This window comes from Salminus brasiliensis, chromosome 7, assembly GCF_030463535.1.
Source record: "Salminus brasiliensis chromosome 7, fSalBra1.hap2, whole genome shotgun sequence".
NCBI lineage: Eukaryota > Metazoa > Chordata > Actinopteri > Characiformes > Bryconidae > Salminus > Salminus brasiliensis.
Genome location: NC_132884.1, coordinates 8,132,295 through 8,148,040, shown reverse-complemented (window position 1 = coordinate 8,148,040; position 15,746 = coordinate 8,132,295). Strand labels below are relative to the sequence as shown.

General features: G+C 39.1%; 2 protein-coding genes across 2 annotated transcripts in view; both read right to left on the bottom strand.

Moving 5' to 3' along the window:
- Positions 1-3,552: 3,552 nt before the first annotated feature.
- Positions 3,553-9,095, bottom strand: catip (ciliogenesis associated TTC17 interacting protein). Its single transcript, XM_072682893.1, has 10 exons — positions 9,007-9,095; positions 8,650-8,733; positions 7,313-7,498; positions 6,959-7,014; positions 6,705-6,791; positions 6,443-6,610; positions 5,677-5,801; positions 4,117-4,193; positions 3,919-4,007; positions 3,553-3,796 (listed from the first exon to the last, which is right to left on the bottom strand). Exons 2-10 carry the CDS (start codon positions 8,729-8,731, stop codon positions 3,569-3,571), a joined length of 1,098 nt encoding a protein of 365 aa, XP_072538994.1. The 5' UTR covers positions 8,732-8,733; positions 9,007-9,095; the 3' UTR covers positions 3,553-3,568.
- A 749-nt stretch (positions 9,096-9,844) lies between these two features.
- The window catches only part of pnkd (PNKD metallo-beta-lactamase domain containing), a 9,290-nt gene continuing 3,388 nt past the window's right edge, over positions 9,845-15,746 (bottom strand). Inside the window, exons 5-9 of the mRNA XM_072683686.1 lie at positions 14,163-14,255; positions 13,455-13,621; positions 12,474-12,560; positions 12,193-12,308; positions 9,845-10,602 (exon numbers count right to left, since the gene is read on the bottom strand). Coding sequence (XP_072539787.1) covers positions 10,429-10,602; positions 12,193-12,308; positions 12,474-12,560; positions 13,455-13,621; positions 14,163-14,255 — 637 coding nt within the window. The 3' untranslated portion in view covers positions 9,845-10,428. The remainder of the gene's footprint in view (positions 10,603-12,192; positions 12,309-12,473; positions 12,561-13,454; positions 13,622-14,162; positions 14,256-15,746) is intronic.

The window sequence follows — 15,746 nt, the reverse complement described above, 5'->3', positions numbered from 1 at the left end:
GAATAAGGATAAGATCATCTCCAAGCAGCTTGATGTTCCTGTGGCTACAGTTGCACATATTATTCAGAAATTTAAGATTCATGGGCTCAAGGAACATCAGCGTCAGATCGCCCCATCCGTCGTTGTTTAAGCCAAAGTGGACTTCATGGGAGATGACCAAGGAGGACACATTGTTGAAAACAAGTCATAAAAAAGCCAGACTGAAATTTGCCAAACTACATGTTGACAAGCCCCAAAGCTTCTGGGAGAATGTCCTATGGACAGGTGGAACGTTTTGCCAAGGCACATCAGCTCTATGCTCACAGATCGAAAAGATTAAGCATATCAAGAAAAGACCACTGTCCCTACTGTGAAACATGGAGGAGGCTCTGTTATGTTCTGGGGCTGCTTTGCTGCATCTGGCACAGGGTGTCTTGAATCTGTGCAGGGTAAAAGGAAATCTCTATACTATCAAGGGATTTTAGAGAGAAATGTGCTGCCCAGTGTCAGAAAGCTTGGTCACATTTGCAGGTCATGGGTCTTGCAAAGGATAATGACCCAAAACACAGCTAAAAAAAGCCAAGAATGGCTAAGAGGGAAAATTGGACTATTCTGAAGTGGCCTTCTATGAGCCCTGATCTAAATCCTATTGCGCATCTTTGGAAGGAGTTGAAACATGCCATTTGGAAAAGCCACCCTTCAAACCTAAGACAACTGAAGCAGTTTGTTCATGAGGAGTGGGCCAAAATACCTCTTGAGAGGTGCAGAAGTCTCATTGACCGTTACAGGGATTGTTTGATTGCAGTGATTGCCTCAAAAGGTTGTGCAACAAAATATTAAGTTAAGGGTACCATCATTTTGTTCAGTATTTTTTTTATAATTCTGTTGAAGCGTGGTTCAAAATAAAGGTTGGCTTTTCGTTTGTTTATTTTCATAGAATTTTTGTTTATTATTACTTTTGTCAGATTCAAGTTATTTCTGTGACCATTGTGGGTTTTTCTTTCATTAACCGAGGGATACTACCAATTTCGTCCACGTGTGTATAATATATGTAGTGTGTATATAATGTATGTATAGTGTTGGTGTGTTGGAGTATACAATGGGGCAAAAAGTATTTAGTCAGCCACTGATACTAAGTTTTCCTACTTAGAAAGTTGAGAGGTATTTAATTTTTGTCATAGGTAAACTTCAACTATTAGAGATAAAATGAGAAAAACATTTTAGGATGTTTAAAGAATATATTTGTAAATTGGTGGTAAAAAATAAGTATTTGGTCCATAACAAAAGTTTAACTTTGTAACATAACCTTTGTTGGAAAAGGTCAAATGTTTCCTGTAAGTCTTCACCAGGTTTGCACACACTGTAGCTGGTATTTTGGCCCATTCCTCCATGCAGATCTCATCTGGAGCAGGGATGTTTTGGGGCTGTCGCTGGGCAACACAGACTTTCAATTCCCTCCACAAATTTTCTATGGGATTGAGGTCTGGAGACTGGCTGGGCCACTCCAGGACCTTGAAATGCTTTTTACAGAGCCACTCCTTCGTTGTCCAAGCAGTGTGTTTGGGATCACTGTCATGCTGGAAAACCCAGCTACGTTCCATCTTCAATGCTCTCACTGATGGAAGGAGGTTTTGATTTAAAATCTCACAATACATGGCCTCGTTCATTCTTCCCTTCCCTTAACAACAATCAGTCCTGTCCTCTTTGCAGAAAAACAGCCCCAAAGCATTATGTTTCTACCCCATGCTTTACAGTAGGCATGGTGTTTTTGGGATGCAACTCAGCATTCTTCTTCCTCCAAATACGACGAGTTGAGTTTTTAATCCAAAAGGTTCTATTTTGGTTTAATCTGCCACATGATATTCTCCCAATCCTCAGCTGGATCATCCATATGCTCTCTGGCAAACTTCAGACAGGCCTAGACATGTACTGGCTTAAGCAGGGACACACGCCTGGCACTGCAGGATTGGAGTCCCTCATCGGTGAAGTGTGTTACTGAGGGTAGACTTTGTTACTTTGGTCCCAGCTCTCTGCAGGTCATTCATCAGGTCCCTCAGTGTAGTTCTGGGATTTTTGTTCACTGTTTTCATGATCGATTTGACCCCACAGGATGAAAGAGGTTATCAATGATCTTGTATGTCTTCCATTTTCTTACAATTGTTCCCACAGTTGATTAATTCACACCAACCTGCTTGCCTATTGTAGATTCAGTCTTCCCAGCCTGGTGCAGGTCTACAATTTTCTTCCTGGTGCTCAACAGCTATTTGGTCTTTGCCATGGTTAAGTTTGGAGTCTGACTGTTTGAGGCTGTGGACAGGTGTCTTTTATACAGATAATGAGGTCAAACAGGTGCCATTAATACAGGTAACATGTGGAGGACAGAAGAGCTTCTTAAAGAAGTTACAGGTCTGTGAGAGACAGAAATCATGCTTGTTTGTGGGTGACCAAGTACTTATTTTCCACGATAATTTACAAATTGTTTAAAAATCCTACAATGCGATTTCACAGATTTTTTTCCCCTTCATTTTGTCTCTTATAGTTGAAGTGTACCAATGATGTAAATTACAGACCTCTCATCTTCCTAAGTAGGAGAACTTGCACAATCAGTAGCTGACTAAATACATTTTGCCACACTGTATATAGTGTGTAAGAGAGTGTGTATAGTGTTTGTATACTTTGTTAGTGTGTATAATGTATGTATAGTGTGTTAGAGTATATTGTGTTAGTGTGTACAGTGTGTAAGAGTGTATATAGTGTTAGAGGGTGTGTATAGAGTATGTATAGTGTATTATAGAGTATGTAGTGTTAGAGTTTGTATAAAGTATGTGTAGTGTTAGTGTATGTATAATGTGTTAGAGAGTGTGTATCGTGTATGTATAGTGTTAAGAGTGTGTATAGTGTGTTAGAGAGTTTGTAGTGTATGTATAGTGTGTATAGAGTATGTATAGTGTATTATAGAGTATGTAGTGTTAGAGTTTGTATAAAGTATGTGTAGTGTTAGTGTATGTATAATGTGTTAGAGAGTGTGTATAGAGTATGTATAGTGTTAAGAGTGTGTATAGAGTGTGTATAGAGTATGTATAGTGTATTATAGAGTATGTAGTGTTAGAGTTTGTATAAAGTATGTGTAGTGTTAGTGTATGTATAATGTGTTAGAGAGTGTGTATAGAGTATGTATAATGTGTTAGAGTGTGTATAGTGTTAAGAGTGTGTATAGAGTGTGTATAGTGTATGTATAGTGTGTTAGAGAGTTTGTAGTGTATGTATATGTATAGAGTATGTATAGTGTTAGAATATGTATAGTGTTACAGAGTGTGTACAGAGAATGTATAGTGTTAGAATATGTATAACGTTAGAAAGTGTGTATAGTGTATGTATAGTGTGTATGGTTATCTATACATATAACAAATATATATAACAAATGAGAAGTTACTTCAGACCAGAAGTATTTTCAGACCATTATCATGTTGTACCATACACTGTAAAAAAAAAAGAAAAAAGGGAAAAACAAATCAACAAACGGACAGCATGGAAAAAACTGGAAACACTTTATTAAAGTATTCATCCCACAGGATAAAGGATTGAGTAGCTAGCATTTATTCCCTGGTAACGTTCCTTCAGGAACCTTCATGGTTTGTGAAGTCTTGAAGCTGCTGTCTGGTGGGCGCTGAGAGTCGAAGGGAGCAAAGAAGTTATGAGCGAAGGAGAAAACGTCTTCAGGTTTCCTCAACAGCAGGAACTGCAGAAAGTCAGCCAACAAAGTCTTCAGCTCAGGGTGATGTCTAACATAGGAGGAGTGGTCTGCTTTCAGCTCTTCCTGCAGTATGGAGAATATGTGGGGCAAGAGGACTAAATTAGAGTGTTTTACATACATTGTACAGTTCTGGATACTGAGTTTATTTTAAGTGCATATATCAGTTTCTGAACATGGATCACCACCTTTCTGTCAAGAAACTTTGAGTGGAGTTCCATATCTTCCTCCCAGATCAGGGGCTTCTTATCAAACACTGTCTTCTGGTCTCTCTCCTCTGGAAAATACACATGTCCATGTGGTGTGGTCTACTTAGCTGTAATAATGTGAACATTTAAAAGAAACAACTGCAGGACTGTCAAATATATGTGTGTATAAATACAGACCTTTATTTAGGATGGGAGGAAGCTGCAGGAGGCTCATAGTCACTGGAGAGCCCATTTGTACTCTGCTTGATAAATGGCTGTTTAAAACAAAAGGAATATAGCGTTACTGTTTCTAGTGTTTGAACAGACCCCAAGTATTCCACCTAAGAATTATGAAGGCCATTGTGCTCTTGTGAACCTTTAGTGCAGAAGTTTTTGTAGCCATCTCCAGATCTGTGCCTGTCTCTGAGCTGTACAGGCAGTTCTTTCCTTCTCATGGCCTGTTTTTTGCCCCAATATGTATTGTCAGTTGTGAGCCCTAATATAGATAGGTGTGTATCTTTCTAAATCAAGTCAAGTCAACTGACTTTACCTCATGTGGACTCATGGTCATGTCATGTTTCAGCTCCTTCCAAAGATGCTCAATAGGATTTAGGTCAGGGCTCACAGAAGGCCACTTCAGAATAGTCCAATGTTTTCCTCTTAGCCATTCTTGGGTGTTTTTAGCTGGGATTTGGATCATTACCCTGTTGCAAGACCCATGACCTGCGACTGAGACCAAGCTTTCTGACACCGGGCAGCACATTTCTCTCTGTAATCCCTTGATAGTATAGAGATTTTATTGTACCCTGCACAGATTCAAGACACCTTGTGCCAGATGCAGCAAAACAGCCCCAGAGCATAACAAAGCTTCCTCCATGTTTCACAGTAGGGACAGTGTCTTTTCTTGATATGCTTCATTTTTCAACATGTCAACATGTAGGCAAATTTCAGTCTGGCTTTTTTATGACTTGTTTTCAACAATGTGTCCTCCTTGGTCGTCTCCCATGAAGTCCACTTTGGCTCAAACAACGACGGATGGGGCGATCTGACGCTGATGTTCCTTGAGATTGAAGTTCACCTTTAATCTCTTTAGAAGTTTTTCTGGGCTCTTTTTTACCATTCGTATTATCCGTCTCTTTGATTTGTCATCAATTTTCCTCCTGCGGCCACATACAGAGAGGTTGGCTACAGTCCCATGGATCTTAAATTTCTGAATAATATGTGCAACTGTAGCCACAGGAAAATCAAGCTGCTTGGAGATGATCTTATAACCTTTACCTTTAACATGCTTGTTTATAATTTTCTTTCTAATCTCCTGAGACAACTCCTTCTTTCGCTTCCTCTGGTCCATGTGTGAAACACACCATGTCACCAAACATATATATATATCTATATATAGGCCCACTGACTGATTACAAGATACCTGTAGACACCTGTGATGCTAATAAGTGGACTCGCCTTGATTTCACATTATTTTCAGGGGTACCAAAATTTTTGTCCAGGCCTGTTTCATGAGTTTACTTTTTAAAATAATTCCGTTGAAGTGTGGTTTAAAATCAATGTCGGATTTTCATTTGTTCATTTTCATAGATTTTTTTATTATTATTACTTTTGTCTGATTTAAGTTATTTCTTTCAGCATTGTAGGTTTTTCTTTCATTAACTGAGGGGTCCACGTGTGTAGGCAATAGGGAACCATCGGAGATTCTGTCATTGATTACACTGTTTCTCTCAGCATGGAAGGAAAAAGAACCTTTACCCATCTTGAAGGAAGTAGCATTGCCAGGTTGCTTGGATGTCATCTCCAAAGGAGATAGTCCTCTCAATGCCAAACACATCCACCATGTCTTTGCCAACCAACTGCTTCTTTGTGCCCAGCTCCCTCTGAATGTATGGGGAAATAAGCCTTTAAAACTGAGGACACTTATGGACACTAATCCTAACTCACTGTAATTTACAGATTAATAAAGAGTGGAGAGAATCAACAAATATACATACATGAGAATTTCAATGCCTGAAACACATTGGACCCAACAATCCAAATATTTGGTTGGTGTGCCATACTTGTTTATGGTTGTTAGGAGACTTTAGGGGAACTTTGGGGGGTCTACCCAACAAAAACAAGTCTGCAACCTACCACAGTTTATTTTGGAAAGGTACTAAATTGAATATAAAAAAAAGGAAATAATGAAATTCCAGACCCCAAAAATCTAAAACAGTCTTATGACAGTCATTAAAATATTATCTTATTATATAGAAATGTAAATAAATATTGCTATTTTCCATCTCATCCCACACCGGCCCCCCCTTGCAGTTCCTTCAGGCTACACTAGAGCCCCACATTTAGAGACTGTAATTGCTGTCCTGGTTGGTGTGTGGGTTAGAATAGGGAAAACCCTTCAGCATGCAGGACAGAAGGTACTGCAGGGTCAGGGTTGGGAGTCACTGATGTTGGTGTTAACATGGAAATGTTGGGTTAGGGTTAGGGTGTAGGTGCCCTAAGACCCCATAAGAGAAGTACTCACATAGGTTGACACAGTAATTTGGGTGTCAGCATTGAATGACAGGAACATCATTTTCTCTGGAACCTTTCTCTGCTGAGCTAAAATGCGCAGGATGAGGAGGTTGGAGGCCTCAGACACAAAACCTTGTAGAGAGTGCAGTGGTAATGTGAATGTTTGCTTCTTCACTTCCTGTATGTGGTAAAGGTTTGCAAAGAATCTGTGACATTCTTTTCAGTGATACAAACTTAAGATAACATTTCTGCCTTAGCACAGCTCATCTTACCTCTTTTTCTGTGATGGTTCTGGTTACCACAAGACAGTCATCTCGCTTTACTATGTTTACCTTCCTGTCCAACATGTGTTCCTGCATCTAAAGCATTTACAATACAGCTAAATACAAGCCATGTGGAACATTTAATTGTGCTCTAGAAATACAAATTAAATCATTTAAATGTGAATATACAGCTTTTATGGACTAAAGAGAACTGCTATTAAAAAATACATAATAATCAGAAAAGCCAGTTAGTGGAAGAATACCTTCATATATTCATGAAGATTCTCTTCAAGTGTCTCAAGACTCCTGGACACATAGGCTGTCAACAGTGAGTACAAAGACAACTGATATTAACAAAAGGACAGAACTGCATCCAACAAAGCACGCTATGAAGAGAACACTAAAGCTTGCAAACATTTGGAGCATTATTATATTTTAAAAAGAGATTAATTTACAACAGTGTTTCTCAGTCCTGGTCCTAGAGCAACCTTGGCCTCCACATTTTAGAGTTTCCCCTTGCTCTAACACATGCTTGGTTAGATTAGGAGAACAATACCCTAATGTGCAAGGCAGGGGTTCTCCAGGACCAGGATAGAAATGCGCTGTTTTAGACTCACCCATAATGGAAGTGCCACAGGGTATGTTATCGATTGCCCCATGACTGTTAGCGTGAACCATATAGCAGGGCTCATCATCATAGCTGGCCCTCTGTATACTAACACAGAATTCCCCCAGCTCTTTGCCACTGTCCGATACAGTCACTAAAGAGTCTGCAAACAAGCACTGATTGACTTCTCTGTGGCCTTGAACAAAATACATAAAAAATGGTCAGTTTTAGATTCATTAGATTATTCTGACAGACACATACACTGTAATAATGTCAAGCCCACTGTTTAGTTTAGCTAAAGGCAACGCAAATACAGGACGATTCACCAATTTGAATGCATTGACAGTAAACAAAGCTAATGCTCTTGTGTATGGCAAGCCAATTTAGTTTAAAATGGCACCAGCTAGAGCTGGGTGATAAGGAACAGTTTTATATCACAATATTTATGGACAATATTTTTTTTTACGATATACGATATTTATTGCAATATTCTGTCATACAAAATTCACTTTTTTTGTGGACAAAATGCACCAACAGTGCTTTCCAAATACCATACTGAATACTGTGATTTTTACTCAAAATATTCTTCACTCCATTTAATTAAATTAGACTGATTACACTCATAAAGCATACTGCGTACCCCGATAACAAAATTAATCACAATACGATATTAAAAGGTAAAGGTGCAGGTATTTGTCACTGTACAGTGTACGAAATGTGTCCTCCGCATTTAACCCATCTGGTAGTGAACACACACTCACATGTGTTAGGGGCAGTGAGTACACACACCCAGAGCAGTGGGCAGCCAACTCCAGCACCCGGGGAGCAGAGAGTTGCTCAAGGGCCCAACAGTGGCAGCTTGCCGAGCCCGGGAATCGAACCCACAACCCTGTTATCGATATCCCTGCGCTCTAACCGCTGAGCCACCACTGCCCCTTTGTCATATACTGGGCATATTGTCATATTGCCCAGCTCTAGCACCAGCCATACTTATTATACTGTTCTATTTTGACTAGTAAAAGTCCAGGTCCACATATTTATACATACATTTTGACCAGTGCAGATGTTAATTAGACAGATACTTAGCTATATGATTAGTCAATATTAATGGTCATTCAACAGTACAAAAAAATGACTCAATTTAATGGTTAGCTAATAAAGACAATAGCTTAAGGACACAAGAGCAGATCAAAAACTCAGCCCATGACAGACTTGTAGTGTCATTACCAGATGGTGTTGTCCCCAGTCTAGTAGCTAGTGCCAGCATTACTGACCCCAGAACAGCAGCTGTCATCATCACAAACGCCTCACAAAGCTGAAGAGCCAGGCTGGCACTCACTTACTTACCGATGCTGGAAAGAAACGCTAAAGCTTCTTTCGAGGATTTCGGTTCTTCTGCTCTCTCATGCCCTGCCTCAGCTTCCTTCATGTCTTTAAACAAGCATGAGAAGGTAAAAACGAAAGACATCACAGTTACTGAAATCCCAGATATAGCATCTATCTGAATCATGGAAATCGCCAAACTACCTAACTAGTGCTAGCCAGCCATCTAGCTAACTGCTGGTCCAAGTTAATGTTAATGTTGGACACGCAAACAAACCATAGGAGAGTCAGTTAGATGAGCAAACGCGCCATTATAACGTTTAGTTAATTACGGCATTACGATTTTACATGATAGCACGTTTATAAAAAGCTTCAAAATACCGTTAATCGAGGATAGCGAGCTAGATGTTGAGGGTTAGTGAGATATCAGAAGACTGGGAGATCACTAGCGCTCATTCCCCAAACTCAGCGTCAACGCTCTGCATATCCATGGCAACAGTGATGTAAACATGCCTGTTTGAATCCAGAAATTGTGGAGTCGACTCTGATTCCAACGACGGAGTCGATTCCAAGAATCGGTTAAAAAAAAAAAAAGTGTTGCTGCAAAAGGTGCAGTTGTTCTTAATAAGGTTTTTTTTTACAGGTCTCCTATAAAGTTGTAAAGGCATTTGTGTAACGGCGACGACATATTTCATACTATGCAAAAAATGTCAACTTTACAGGAAACATTTCAAACCTTTAATGAAAGTCAGTGTAATAAGATTTTATTTTGCATTTTGGAATGTTTCTGTTCATCATTAAATTTGGGCACAATGTGAAGAACAACCGTCAGATTCGGCTATGTGACAATGTAAAAAATGTCAAAATGGAGTTTGATTTATGATTCACAAAATGACAAAATAAGGAAAAAGACCTGGCTGTTAGGTACATAATTTAGTATTGTTATGATTGATACTGGGACCTCACAAATGTGCCGATATATAGCCAATATAGCGATGAATATAGTCAATATAGCGATGTTTGTGTTGTGGGCGCATTTTAGACAGGGTGTTTGAACACTTGTGACAGCAGAACATCTCACTCCATGTGCTGGAAATCTGAGATTTCCAATTCCAGATGCCGAAAATTTAAGATTATTTTGTTTTAAAAAATCCCAGTCCTAGTTACAGTTGTGAACTTAAGTATATAGTTAGGTCATATTAGTAGCAGAGACATCAAATTGGTTCATACATTGATTTATTAGTCACAAAAAGACAAATATACAGTGCTTTTAGTACCTTATTACTAAAAAGGTGTGCTAAAAAACATTGCATCTCTTCTAAAGGCTCAATGTTGGGAAAGAAGGTTGAACTCTGCACAGAACAGCAACCCATAGTCTTGGTCAGCATCAGTTCATTGGAAATCCTTGAGAATAGAAACATGGATTACTCTTCAGTGTAGAGACGGTAAAGTGGGCTCAAACAGGAGAGGGGGAGTAGGACACATGCTGTTTCTATAAATTCAAAGCAATTCATGTATGATTATGGAGATTGAAAATCACTCTCATCTCATAACGTCTTGGAAAAGCAACTCCAGCCATTCCAGCTTTAGTGTCTAACCAGCAGCATCTCAGCAATAGTCAAACATGTCAAATTGTGCAAACTGTAACCATCACGTTTCACTTCACAGTCTATCAGGTGCTCTCTACTTCCATCAGGGCCCTCCTCATGAGGCAATCCTACACACTCTGGGTGAGGAATACAACAGCAGGGCCATTTGGAAAGGGTTTATTAGCTTTGTCCTCTAGGCGAGAGGTAACACCACCTATCGGCCTTTATAAATGTCCTTTCTCCTGCGCAGCTCCTCTAGGACACGGGCTCTGTACAAAGTCCAGTCTTCATCCTGGTTTTGCTGCAGGCCTAATGCTTGGTGGAGATCCTGAGCATGGCTCCTCAAAAATGGATTGTACTGTTTTTCTTCTGCCAGAGTGGATGGGCTCTAGTGGGAGAGGAGGAACAGTTCTGGGTTTGAAAGAGGTCAACATTGAGGAATAAACATCTGCTGACTGTGAACATGTGAGGTACATAAATTTAGGAGTATCAAACTCAGGGGAGACCATGTCCTGTTTCCCTACACTGAACTAGAATTGAACCTAGATAACAAAAATATGAATTTCATTCAATTCATAGCATACATATGGATGTAATGTGAGTTTGAGATACTCGAAATACGTGTCTACCATGTCAACCCATGGCCCGACTACTGACATTTGTACAGGCTCAGGTTCAGATTTCATGTTCCGGTTTCACTTAGCATGCCTCCTAACCACCATTTTTTCTCGCTTTTGGCCTTTTCTCATTACTTTAATATTCCCCCTGCTCATTCTGGTCATTCATTGGAGGTCTATGAGATCAGAATGAAATCAAAAGGTAGACTATATAAAATTCATCCAGATTTGATCTCACCTCAGATGCCCGATACCTATTGTGCATCAAGTTGGCCACTATGAGGATTTAGTAAGTTGCAGTGTGGCTGCTTACTAACTTGTCTGATCCTATATTTATCATTATGATATGAAACTAAGTTTTAATTTACCAACCAAATTAGGGGGCAGCTGCCTGCACTTGATTAAGGGTGTAAGAATCCAATTTACAGTTTAAAATTTAATCTTTAGACATGTAAACACTAGTGGCAGACACTGGCTTATTCCGTGTGGTGTTTAAACCCCGACCACTAGATGGCAGCGTTGTGCTCTGTTTTCAGATCCCACCTTTCTGGATAAACAGTAAACCTTGCGTTTTATGCTATGACTGAATTGAATCTCCTCCCAAGAAACAGTGGGCTGTTGTGTTTGCGTCGTTTGCATGCTGAGCTCTTCCTGTCAAACTAGGTGGCATAATTTAATGAATCAGATATCCGCTATTTAAATTGCAATGCAGTTGCAATTTGTTATTTTAAGCATAGTGTTTATTTGAGCCATCTGATGTCCTCAATGTGAAGACTAGATTGGATCGGAGAGCAAAAATAATAACCTGATTGGAACATCCCTAACTTGATTTGTTCAGAATATTGGTTTCCATCACAATTTACGGCCTTTCTTTTTTTTTTTTTTTTAAATCTGCAAAAAACTGTATGAACTTTAATCTGAAGCTTGTCATTTTTTCAATATTTGCCGTTTCCATTCCAACTATTCACACAACGAGACTTTGGAGATTTTATGCTAATGCTTAATTGTTAGATTTTTTGCTACTGGACTACCTCTACAGCGGTGGAGTGTAATTCACTGCATATCACATCATTGTAAAAACAAATCACGCTTTTGTCTAGAATTTTTGCCCAACACCTAGTTTGGAACATCAGTGCTTAATGATGTTACATTATCTGAGATGGTGGCGAAATGAATCAAATTCACGTGCTGACTGGAGCCGTCCAGGAGAAATCCACAGCCAAGCTTTGTGCTTCAAACTAGCGCACAAGATCTCAGTATTACAGTATTTATATTTATGTGCATCTCTACATTTTTAATAAAACTGTAGAGGGTAAAAAAAATATTAAAAGAAGAAAGATAAATATGCCTGGCCTCTTTACCGTGCACAGTCTCTGTCCTCTCTGCTGCTGAACCCATTGTAGCTTCTGTTCTCGTGTCACATTACCAGGCTCCACTTCTGCAGCGAACAGCAGGTTATCCTCAGCATATTCATGACCTAATAAAAAAAGTGTCTGTCTTCATATGCAACCTTACACAATGAATAGTAACACTGTAACTCTTCAATTGCGGCCTCAGCCAGGCCATGGCACAGTGTTATTGTTTCCAAGCAAATGATGAATAGTAGTAGTTGTAATAGTTGTACAGCGATACAGAGTCTTACCAGGCCAGAGCAGTGTGTCGTCATTAAGTGAGCCAACCGTGTCCAGCGATGACAGCATTGTTGAAGCAGTGCCTTCAAACATTCGCCCTATAAGGGCAAGAAATGTTAATCTGTTGTTGGTCTTCATAGGCACGGGACAGAATGGCCTAAAGAAAAGGCCTAAAACACTTTCTTGTTTCTACAAACCTTAAATGACTACTTAGCAGCAAATATCATTTGTAATAAAGCAGTAACATAAATGTGTGTAGTTATAGCTTCATACAATTCTATATTTATTAGACAAAGAAATATCCAACAACCACTGAAGACAAGTCAAGACTAGCACCTGACTGGAGACTAAAGGGGCCAAAATCTGTTGGTGGTTTAGGGCACAGTATGACTTTATGTAAAATCATAACAAAAGGTTTTAGCTGACCATGGCTGATTACACTGGTTTCCCATTGTCAGGAGGAGTTTGAGTCCTGACGATGCTGCGACCAAAAAGTTGGAATGCAGGAATGGGGCATCATAAGGCAATATTTTCACTAACTTGTTTGCAAATGCACTATATGGCCAAAGGTATTGGGACACCAACTTATTCATTGTTTTATTCGAAATCAAGGGTATTCAAAAAAAAAGTTGATCCCTTGTTGATTAACTCTACTGTAGAGCACTGCTGCATGGACAAGAGCATTAGTCAGGATGTTGGATGACCAGCACCCCAGCTCATCCCCAACAGTATTGGATGGAGCACCATCATTCCAGATAACACTGGCATTAGGCATGGTCAGAAGGGTCATGTTGATCTATACTATTGCCCAATACTTCTCTACAGGGACTAGACAAGCTGTGTGTGTGCATTTGCACATCTGTGCCAGCAATAAATGCAACCTGAAGTAGCTAAATGCACTGATTAGAAGAAATGTTCACAATCATTTGGACATCTAGTGTATGAGATATGATAGATTTGTATGTGTTTTTTTGTGTGTGTGTCTGAATTACCACATCCTGAGAGAAAAACCAGGTCCCCCGAAAAGAGGCTACTGGGGCCTCCAAATGTCCGTCCGTCCAAGAGGTAGATCGTGTGACCCACAGTATGGCCAGGGGTGTAAAAGGCCCTGAAGCGCAGACGTGTCCCAACATCTACTGCATCTTTATCTGCCAGAGGACTAAAAAAACCCAGAGCACAGGAGTCAAATAGAGTACTGTGATACTAATAACAGTAATGTCTAGAGTCATTTTGTTAAGACAATTAGAGTGTCAGAATTACTGACAGCTATTTTAAGGCCCGCTACAATATGAGACTGAAGTGAAGGATTTTTGACCATGAACCTTTTAAATGGAACGAAACATTACAAATGCAAGATAACGTGGGTCATTTTGGGAATTACATTAGAATTTATAGCAAAAAAGTGTTATTAACATGATTAGACACAATGAAGGTTAAACTGTATAATCCACCCAATCAAAAATTTTCGCTTTGGAGCAGAGCAGACCAGCTGTAGGCCACTTGTACAACAGGACCACTCATAGACAAAGTTCTTGCTTGAGAGAAAACACTAAGTCTGTGTATGCTCGTCGAGGCAGTGCTCTTAAATCGCTTGTATTTTAAGAATTAGTTGCATGACCGGTTCTTGGCATCAGGCCTAAAGCGTTTTCAAATTAGCACAGACATGTCAAGGCTACTGAAATGAGGTGAAATGCACTTACTGTGTAAGGCCAGGAATGTTGTCCATAAGGTTTCCATACACCCTACAGGAACTGTGAAGCCTTTTCAGGGCTCGATTTCCTCCACTGTGGTCCCTGAAAAAGTGTATACAATCAAACTACTATATCTGTGCAGATCTACAAACAACCTGTTAAAAGCTTGGGGACAACTAGCTTTTCAAAGCGTTTTTATATGAATAAACATTTTTTGTTTTTTGTTTTTGTTGTTGATTTGCAATAACAGACTAAAAACAAACACTGGGAATAAAAGCACTTTTCAGTTCCTCAGCGCGCCACCATGCGCCACGTAGCATTTTTACAGTACTACATCAAATTAAAGTTGTTTCAAGACCACAGAAAGCCACAGTAGATCACATGAGACTGGAAATGTGCATACCGGAAAGGAAGCCGGTCTTTTGTTAAACAAACAAATGCAAAGGCCAAGTTACCTCAGCTAACGTTACTATTCTAGCCCTGTACAGCTCATATCTTTTGTCCTGAAAACAGCCATTTCACTGGGTAAAAGATGCCAAATGTATTAACAGATCTAAATAAAAAAAATTACAAAGCTTGTTTTGAAGTGTATTGTCACTGTATTTCATGTGGTATTTCCTTTTTCTTTTTAGCAACTTGTCACATTCACCTTGTGTAAGACAAGGGCAGTGGGTTTTGCATCCTAGTGGAAACAATGATAATAAATGTAAACTAAATACAAATGTAATTTATTACAGAAATATTTCATTTAACTTTATATGCTGCAATGTTTTTATTGCTGTATTAAAAAAACAAACAAACAAACAAACAAATAAACAAACAAACAAACAAAAACGCACTGGTTTTTCCGGAGGGAGTATGAGAGTTCATTGTGAGTGCAATTTAGCTCACTAAGCATTAGTATTGTATAAGAGAAACATTAAAATACAAGTGACATTTATCCCCATCCCTGTGTTTCTTGTTTGAGACACTTGTCACTAACAAAATATCAATTGATATTTGAATTTCCAGCTTTGTAAGATCACATTCATTACATACTAATACAATAACAATAGTGAAGTATCATGACCTTAGTAGAGAAAAGTACATTAAGTGGCAGAAATGCCAGCAATTTATGGGCCTGTGGAAAAAGGTCAAACAGTACAGCAAAATCAGGGTAATAACTCAATATCTCAAAACTTAGGATTAATTCTGTTGTCCTAAGTGAGTCTGTAGGATTCTAGCTTGCTTTTAAATAATCAAACAAATAAAAAAAAAGCCAAGGGAGAGAGGTGGACTAGAAGCAGCAGAACAGTTAAGGCTTGGCAAAGATTTGTTTTATTTGGGTCTTGGTCATATTTGTCTTAGACTGAACAACGGTGATCTTGTCTAGTCAGTACTTTAGGATTAGGATTTGGGTAAATCCTGCTGTTTAAAAAGAATGACGCTTTGATCAACAACACTGCATAAAATACCAAAATAATTAAATGTACATAATCACTATAGTACTGTACGTTAACCAAACCTTTATGCCTGTACATCTCTAATAGGCGGTGTGTATAGCTGAACACACTTGTGCCCCCTCATACAGACTCATAGCTGACATTCCTGACC